Consider the following 9,583-nt stretch of genomic DNA (forward strand, 5'->3'; position numbering starts at 1 on the left):
GAGCTAGTGCAAACTCAGAAAGTCCTGCAGGATTTCCCACACAGCTTTTTTCTTGTACACATGCAAAATTCCATACTTTTTGAGAGCTTTAGTGTGATGTTTATAGAAGCCTTTTAAATTCATCAAAAGTTGAATAGGGAGGAAATCTGCTTTAGGAAACCATAAAAAGATTTAAAGGTGCATGATAAAGTGCTCAGCTATTCAACAAACAGTGAAGTAGAAGTCACATAGAAGATAACTAATAAAAACTTTTCAGTCAGATTATTATGGAAAAAAAATTCATAAACTTAGTGTCAATGATGAATTGCATGCCCAAAGAATAGGAGATTACATTATATTAATATCTTTCTGTAATTTTTGCCTTGTCCTTTCTTCAGGAAGAGCCTTGGGATTGTTGCCCTTTAGGTTTATTTTTTTAAGAAAAACCACTAGCTTAAAGATTCTAAAGGTAAGGTGGTCTTCAATATACACACTAAGCAGAAAATTACAGTACCGCACACCTTCAGAGTGACTGCTGTTCATGGCAAAGCGTTTCCTAAAAAATATGTTAGTACATGAAAATTTGGGTTCTTTACTTGTGCAAATGATGTTTCAAGTCCTTGTGGTTAGGAGAAAAGCCTGAAAATGTGATCACTTCTAAATGATCTGGAAAATAAAACATTTAAAGAACCCTCTTGTAATTCTAATAGTCTCAGGAATTTTAAGAACATTTCATTTTGACAATGGGATCGGACTTGTCAACGTTTAGGGCCAGCTGTATTTACTGTGCTGGAAAAGAAAAAGCTGTAGCAAAACCAACAAAAAGTCCCAGCACCCAACTATAAGCAAGGGCATAAAACAAAGCCAGCTTTCGTTCCTCAATTTTAACAACTAAAAGGACTTTTTAAAATGAGTCAAATTCTGCTTTCCTCTGCTAATAGAAACAAACAGCAGCTCTTCACTTCAGCATCCTTATTTAAAATCTACCCTGGTACAAAGAGGTCTCCTCCATCCTGCTCGGGGGGAAGGAGGGGTTTTTTAATCTTCCTTCAAACCAGGGCACCTCTGTGAACACTGCTTTGCTGTACAGAAGTTGAGGTCGTCCCCTTGTTTGAAAGGGCCTGCAGAAGGACAGGGGAAGGCCCGCTGTAACTCAGACCTGCAAGGTTTCCTGCAGCTGCAGAAAACGTCCCACAGTGGCCCCACACCACACTATGTAAGTAGTACACACATCTCAGGTCTGTGGCAGAAAGTTGCCTCGTTACTCTCTAGCCATGCTCCTCCCTTCCTGTGTTGCTGGGTTTTCTCCCTGTGTACAAGCAAAGATGTCCATTCCACTGCCATTAATAACAAAATGGTGACTTACCCTCACCAGACGTACCAGTAAGTACATTCGGCTTACAGAATCTTCACAGTACTTGCCAAGTTGTACACTTGTGGCAAGCTTGTATCTACTAAAAGCTACTTATTCTTACCTACTTTTCCCAGCTTTAAATACACAGATTAAAGAAATTAGTTAATGTTAACAGTAGTTACAGTTGATAGAGGTTGTCTTTTATGCTGTGCAAGTACTCCCTTTAAAATGTCAGTGGTACTAGTACAGCCTGACAGAAATACAAATGTGAGATGCTGTAACGTTAGACTGCACGTGCTCTGTGTCTGAGAAGGCTTTTTAATCCATTCTTTTCCTCCCTTCCCAACATCTAAAAAATATTTAGAAATAAAGCAGAAAACGCATTCAGTGCTCACTGAAACCAATTTCTCCCTATGCTTTTAATGAACTTTTTCATCATAATTTTCTACCAACTCTTCAAATAAATGACCACATGAGATGACAAACTCTTCTTTGACCAGATGATGCAAAGCTATCCAGCCTGTCAGGCTGAGTCAAACATTATCCATCCACTTGATCTTTCTTAAGCTTAATACTCTCTGCTAACGCAGCTGGTTCTTTCTTGTTTAGCACCATAGAAGTAGTAGGAATCTCAACAGCAGCACTGTCCCGTTCACTTGTTTTACTGGACACAGAAGACGATGGCTGAGATGGCGTCGCAAGGAAAAGCGGAGTCCTCTTCAGCTTCACTACACGGTTGCTTACGGGCTTCCTAGACGCTGCCATCTTGAATGTCATTTGACACGGTGTCCAGTTGTCAGCACCCTGCCTTCCACGGGGCACCTGGGAATTGCTGGGCACCGGCACAGAGGTGGATGCAGTTTCAGATGCTACTTTGTGCAGTGTCAAGCTTTCACTGTTGGGTCGTTTAAGAGTCACTGCAGAACGTGAAGCACTGCAAGCAGCTATCTTTAATGCAGCTGAATTCTTCACTTTGATACGGGTACTTGTTGAGGGACCCGAGAATCTAATTGGCATGGGACCTGCCTTACATGGTAAATAGTCTTCCTCTTCAGTAAAGTCGATTAATCGTCTGTAAAACAAAGAGCTTCAATTAAAGCAACAAAGTATGTACACAGATTATTCTTTTCATAACATAATTACAAAATAGACAATCTGCAACAGCCATGCACAAATCTGATCTTCTTTTAATTTTTCTTTGTTACAATTATCATTTATGGTTCACAACTGTTCATCACTGCAATCGGGCTTGCCTTTGTATGAATCGTACCAGCAATCTCTTCCACCTGTGTAAGTAATTTTACACATTAGAAATGTTAAGAGATATGGTGCACAAACTGCTAAGAGAAAATCAATGAGAAAGAAGGTTGAAGGAGTTATAGAAAGAAAATATTAAAATGCTACAGACCCTATCAGATAAAAAGATCCACTAAATACCAGTCTGATGTGTTTTAAGTTATCTACAAAAATGTAAGACCTAACTGCACAGGAACACAAAACACTGAGTTCCACAGTATGTAGTTTGAGGAAAAAAGAAAATAGATACTGCTTCTTTCTCCCTCCTCCATTTCTTTTCAATATAAGTGATTATGAATAATCAATATTTCAAGAGAAAACGTAAAAAAAAAAAAAACAACACCCACGGGAAAGCCTAGGGAGTCTCATGGCAACTCTAATTGGTACACATAGACAGCATTTTTGAAATATTACACAAATACTGTTTTTCAGTGTTGGCAAAGAAAAATGGACAGACACTGGGAAGATTTTAAGTCCTCAAGCAAATCATACATGATGCCATAGAAATCCAGGTCACACTGAAGCAGCTGAACAGGACATTACAAAACCTGAAAGCAAACAAAACAAAAGATAGACCAGGACAGGTCAGAGGGATGATCAGTAAATATAAATCAACATCATTTTGAGACAGACGGGGAACAGCAGGGGGAGAACACAGACACCAAATTAAACTCAGAAATATTAACGATGCATTTTAAAATGTATCAAAATGAAAGCTGTTAAACTGTGTTTCTACTGCTGGCTCATACATGGGGTAAAGCTACTAAAACCTAGTAGTAGGAGAAAGAATGTGTATGAATTGGATTAAATCTAGATTTTGAATGGACAAAGAAAAGCTGTAGCTTTAACTGACCCGATTGTCTGGAATGAAGACATTATTTAGCTGCCGGCTCAGTACTGCAAACAGGGTATGAACTGTGAGAGCCACTAAAGAACAGCTTAAAATATACCCTACAAAAGCCTTGATATTCTTCAGGATACTTGCATTTTGGATTTTAAAAGGTCTGCGAAATGCCACAGGGATTCGTACCAAAAGAATTAACAGTATCTAAGGGTAAGATTTCTTATTATTGCTCTTCTAAAACTGGTATATGGTGAAACTGTTCGAACAGAAAGCCTACAAAAAACCTAGTACTTACATAATGAGTTCAGGGAGGTTTTCCTCAGAGCCATAAGGTAAGAATGTATTCTCAATGTCTGCACATCGTGCTTTCCAAAACAAAAAGGAAAACTTAAACACTCAAAGATTTGGTGCTTTAATAGTATCAATGAAGTATAGGTAAAATATCATCAGTAATTGGGTTCATTTACAGTATTTCAAGACAGCCTGTGTCTCACCAGGATCACTGCAGTACCTCAGGAGTTTTATCTGAAACCTGAACATAGTTTTTTGAGGGTGCAGAAGAACAGAGAAGACAAATCGAAGCAGAGAGATGGGAGATAAAACAGGCAGTGGTAACAGAGGAGCATTCAGGAATATACATAGGCTGTTTGGCAATCCAGGGATCGAATGATCACAGTCTTTCCTATTTGAGCTATGAAAAGCAAAAAACGCGATATCCAAAACAAACTGGGAGGATGGTGAGATACGAGTTTTCAGTTGGATCGTTGTGCTGATGTGGCTCTGCGGCTTCTGCGAAATGACAGCATGGCCAGGGACAAGGAAGGTCAGCAGGATGCTCTTTTCTCTGGCAGCAAAGTAGCTGTAGGGCGGCTCTGATCAACTGCGTAGCTACACCTGCAAAGGCTGCTTCTAGGTAATGTATTGAGAATGGTGGTATAGTCAGAAGTATCGCTGTAAAACCGCAAAGAAGAAATGAGGGAAATCCCTTCTAAAAAAGGAAGGCATCTCACATATGTAGAAAATCAGTTAACCTCAAGTTTTCTATTAAATTTCTTTTTCAGCAGTTCATTTAACTAACACTGCTCTCTACTTTTTGAAATTACTCCTTCCCACTCTAAAGCGATGTTTTAAAGGCTGAAGACATAGACTAGAATAGAGAAGAGTTTCAGCAGCCTAAAAAAGGTTACTTGTTTCTAGCAAGGTCAGTCCTGCAATTAAGCTCTCCGATTAGAAGATGTTTTATAAAAATGGAAATAGAAAAAACAGAGAAAAGTTAACATTCATAACTGTTCAAAGAATCTGAAATTATTTTTAAAAAATATATGCTGTATTTCTGCTTTATTTTAAGCCACTTGTGCAAATCAGCACACCTTTTATGAACTGGAGGCGTATGATGCAAACTGCCTTTCAAAGGGCGCTCCTCAAGGGTCCAACATTCAATCAGCTCCTGAGGCACTCTCCAGTAGCTGACACCTGCATTGCAAAGGGACGTTGTACTGATGAGCTGAGAGAACACAGTCAATGTATGTGTATATACACCTGACTAAATGAATGTGTGTATTTATTACGTAGAATTTCAGCTTAGAAACTATGCTGACACGAACATTGCTTACAGCCAACGTGCTTCTAGGGATCTCACCAGAGTGCCCAACACCAGCAGGCCATCGCCCCTTGCATGTGGTGGCTCTCATGGATCTATTCGTCCATGTCAACTCAAGCCACCTTGTTGGAGGATCCCTTAAGACTCTTCTTCCCTCCCCCACAAATAGCCGCTATTGTGGGATGTTGCACAACATGTTACTTACTGAATGAGTGAAAATGCATGCAGAGTTTTTATTATAGTTAATCGCAAATTTTTCTTAATTTTCTGAAAAAAGGTAGTACTACTGAAATAAAAGAAAAATAAATAATACTCTACCTCTCCCTTCCCAGGCATCGAAAGCATCCATCATCCTTTTCAACTCAGCTACTGAGTAATAGCTCCAGATGTATTGGATGTTATTTCCAGCTTCTCTAGAAATATTGTTTTAAAGGTAACAGTTACGTGGTAAATCTAGATAAGTTCTTAAAAATGTAACACTGATGAAACGTATCATTCTTTTTACCAAATCCTAACTGTAAGGATTTAAGAGTAAATGTTTTGTAAAGTAGAAAGGAAAATGTTACTTTAATTTGTGTAAGGTGTTCTAAATAGCTAGCCTCCTATGATCTGCATGCCTGTGAACACCTATTGCTAAATATGGACATTCATGAAAGAACAGATGTTCATAAAAGAATAATTACAGAATTAATGGTGTAAACTCTATTCTTCTAAATCTCAATCATTTATTCAAAGGGAAAGCACAGTAGGAGAACAGATACCTGATTCTATGTGTCCAAATACTCTTGGAATAAATATTAATGTTCCCATCCTAAATTTAGGAAAATAACCATCTTAATTATAAAGATGCTGAAACTTCAAAAGCTCTATCTTCATCATGTTTCAAAAGACACACAGTGAATGACACATCTGACACCATACTGTGGGACCAAGAGAAAGACAAATTGCTTCCACACACTCATGAGTACAGGTCTACCAATAACTTAATAATTATTGTCATAAAAAGTACATTCATAGTGTAGTAGAGATGTACATGCCCTTTAAAGAATTAAAACCATTTCCTTTCATCTTCAGTTCTTTTCAGTGTTAAATATTTCTTTCAGCTGTCTTGGAAGACTGCCAAATACAATTCCATTAATCACAACCGCTTTTGTGCATATTTCTAGAACTTTTTCTGGATGTGGATTTATTCACTGTATTTAGTGTGAATATTGTCCTAAATTAGGAACTCATTTTAAATGGCTGAGACATTTTTAAAAAAGCAAGTAAAACATAATGAGAATTTACAGCAACTGTATGCTAGCCACCTTTTATGGACTCTCTCAAATTCTTGTACTCATTCTTATTTCGTATCTCTGTTTGTTTAATGTGACCGTTGTATCAGCCAGCTGTTTTTGAAGCTGGAAAGAATATGATTCCTTACACAGGTTTATAGTACAATAATGCTATATTATGCTACATATAGTATTGTTTAGGTATTGTTATTATATGTGAGCGTTCATTCTCATTTCATAGTACTTTCATGTGTTTGGCCATCATCTTACCTTCTGTAAATGCTTTTACTATTAATTTTCGTTCCTAGCTCCTTATTAATTGCATCAGTCCCATCAGCTCTTGTGGTGTATACGCCAATAATTTTACTTTCACAGCTTGCTCCAGAAGTGCTGAGGTAGTGCAAGACCCAAACTGTTGGCTTGGTACAAACCAAATCGTAAGAATCGCAAAAATCTAACAAAGCCTGGAAAAAACATAAAACACAAAATACAGACTATTAATAAGAATACAGTATTTGTAGTTGAATAAGCTTTCATATTTAAGTTTTCTTAAGTGTACTGTTGAGCTCTTTTAAGTAAATCAAGGATATAGTTTATCTAGAATAATGTGTGCAGTATTTCTTATCTGATGTTGACAGTGAATATTGTAAAACTAGGAGAAATTCACAGAAAGGCAACAGAAATACTTAAAGGCATGGCAAATCCCTACTATGAAGAGAAACTGAAAGGCCTGGAAATGTTTTATGCTTTTCAAAGGGAAACAAATAAGGGAGAATGTGAAATACATAGAACAATAACTTAGTAAGAGAACACAGGTGACTGTCAGGACTAACACAGCCTTACCTGGTAATATAAGTTAATTTCCAAACAGTTATTTTGAACTAGCTTTTAAGTTACAATACTCTAAAACAGGCAAACCTTAGGATTTTAAATAATACATTAAATTTCTTTTCTCTTTTCTTCTTCTAAAAAAATGGCAAAGTACATTTTATCTTTCAAGTTTTAGGATGAATTTGTAAAATTGAAAAAAAAAACCACCAAACATCTTGAAGGGATCAAATCTAATCTCAAGGAAAATTTGAAGCCAAATATGGAACTAAACAATGTCATTCCTACCATGCAAGTTTTACAGCAAACTTGCATGTAAAACAGAGTAAAATTTAAACTTTGTTGCTGTATTGCAACGATGAGAAAGGCTGATGTCTTTAACTACTATGACTGCACCATCAACTCCAGGATTTCTTAACCTAAACCTCTGAATTTACTGATGATTTAACATAGTGATTAAACACTGCTAATTGCATATACTGTAGTTTTAGTATCTGATGCTAATGAATAGTGTGGATTAGAGAGTACATCTTCGAATATGTAAGAAATGTCAAGACCTTTTTAAGCTCTATATTTGACCTTAAAGAATACGTCTCCATTTCATTAGCCAAATGGTCAGACAGACTGTATGGATAAGGGATGCCAAAATAATCTGCTTCCTCTTGCAGTGCAATTCGAATTTGTTCATCTTCAGGAATCCGAACTTCTCCGTGAAGATAATCCAAAAGATACTTAAACAGGCTTCCATCTCGATCAATTAGACATGCTCCTGAAAACATAAATAAAAGTATTTGAAATACTTCTTCCTGCAAGCGAAGAGAGACTTGTCACATTCTAGTTTTACTTATTTAGGAGGAGTAAGTATACTTTCTCTGTTCTTTCAAAACTACTATTTTGTTTCCCTGGAATATTTGTTATTTGAAGATAAAATTCTTAGCACTGTAAACATTTCTTTGGAATTTCAGTGAAATTACTGGTCTGCATAGGACCATGCCAACATACAACCTTATCCGTACTGCACTCCACTTAAAATGCTGAACCCTAATTCTAGATGCATTTCTAATTCTAACTGCGGATACATCTTTTCTTGCTATTGCAGAGATTTTTTTCAATTTTGGATCTAGCCAATTTAAAAGACTTAAAAGTAGCATCAGCTTCAGTACACATCTAGTCTAACCTTCCCTGAAGATGGCTCAAGTTTTCAGTATTTTTTTTCTTTCTTTTTCTCTCCTTTGCCTGCTGGGCTCAAGGACCACTGCAGAAACTGACCAAGCTATACACAGCTGTATATAATAGGCTGTTCACTGCAACTGAAAGGTGGTAGCAAAGCCCTGCCTATAAAAATGCTAAACATTTCAGATATTTTAAACAGTCAAAAGTGTCCAACAAGGAATTACTATTGTCCATCCATCATGTCTTTAAGCTGGACATGTTCTGGCAGGATTTCAAAGTCACAAACAAGTCTGAAATTTGACCCATGAATAGTTTTATTCATACTTTCATATCAAGCCATGGTGGTGAAAAATGCAATATTTACTGGGTAATGAAGTATTCTGAATCAAAGATTAGACCCAAATCTCCTTATGTAATGAACAGAGAGAGATGCCTCTGGAGAATGTAGAGGGCCATACACAGATCCAAGTGTGCCAAATACTGCCAACTCTCTGCCAAATATTCTGCCAACTCCAATTTTATCTGTTTTCATATTCATACTGAAGAAGTACATTCCAAAGCCACAGTTTGGAGTGGGACAAGGCAGGGCTAAGCACTGTCCAAACATATACGTTTGCAAACATGAGCAGTCTTGTGGAATTCAGGTGAGGTATTAAGTCATGCATGCGTAATCATTTTATGTCCTGGAATTAAAGAAGCCAACCAATGTTCAGCAGATTGGGAAAAGAGACAGACTACAAAATGCATAAATATATATATAAAAGGATGTATTTGCCACAGAGCTCCCTAATCAGAATGTTGTATTTACAGCTTGAATGTATTTACCTGATTCATCCACTTTTACAGGAAAGCGTCCGCTAAACATAGAAGCTAGCATTGAATCCTTAAAGCGGCACAAAGACTCACGCCTGGCTGTGTATAAATATCCTCGCACGTTAAGTCGCAGAATACCCTGGACATCTTCAGTCTTGCCCTCTTCCATGGCATTTGCAAATGATGATGTGAATTACGAGCTATTCAGACCTGAAACAGACACAAACATTTCTAACGCCAGTTAAGACTGAACATGCTACATACAAGACCTAAGTGTTAGCTCAGCTTTTACGTTTGTTACGTGATACTGTAAATCAGCTTTGAAAACAGATGCAATAGTGCAAATCCAGATGCATTACTGCAAATATCCAAATATTCTACACTTTTACTATAAAATACTCTGGCATTTTACTTTGCTAGGA

The 9,583-nt window shown here is 37.2% G+C and overlaps 1 protein-coding gene across 1 annotated transcript; it reads right to left on the minus strand.

Moving 5' to 3' along the window:
- Positions 1–1,733: 1,733 nt before the first annotated feature.
- KCTD18 (potassium channel tetramerization domain containing 18) lies at positions 1,734–9,355 on the minus strand. Its single transcript, XM_009981971.2, has 6 exons — positions 9,174–9,355; positions 7,733–7,944; positions 6,618–6,811; positions 5,392–5,486; positions 4,844–4,946; positions 1,734–2,405 (listed from the first exon to the last, which is right to left on the minus strand). The coding sequence occupies exons 1-6, from the start codon at positions 9,328–9,330 to the stop codon at positions 1,874–1,876; spliced, it is 1,293 nt and encodes a 430-aa protein (XP_009980273.2). The 5' UTR covers positions 9,331–9,355; the 3' UTR covers positions 1,734–1,873.
- Between the last annotated feature and the right edge of the window lie 228 nt (positions 9,356–9,583).

The sequence above is a fragment of the Tauraco erythrolophus genome, chromosome 8 (genome assembly GCF_009769465.1).
Source record: "Tauraco erythrolophus isolate bTauEry1 chromosome 8, bTauEry1.pri, whole genome shotgun sequence".
Lineage (NCBI taxonomy): Eukaryota > Metazoa > Chordata > Aves > Musophagiformes > Musophagidae > Tauraco > Tauraco erythrolophus.

Excerpts from the sequence above, each read along its gene's own strand:
- KCTD18 (XM_009981971.2), bottom strand. The coding sequence starts at position 9,330 with ATGGAAGAGGGCAAGACTGAAGATGTCCAGGGTATTCTGCGACTTAAC. Across the intron at positions 6,812-7,732 it reads CAAATATAGAGCTTAAAAAG|GCTTTGTTAGATTTTTGCGA; the intron begins GTCTTGACATTT and ends TGTTTTTTCCAG. Across the intron at positions 4,947-5,391 it reads CGATGCCTGGGAAGGGAGAG|GTGTCAGCTACTGGAGAGTG; the intron begins GTAGAGTATTAT and ends TTTGCAATGCAG.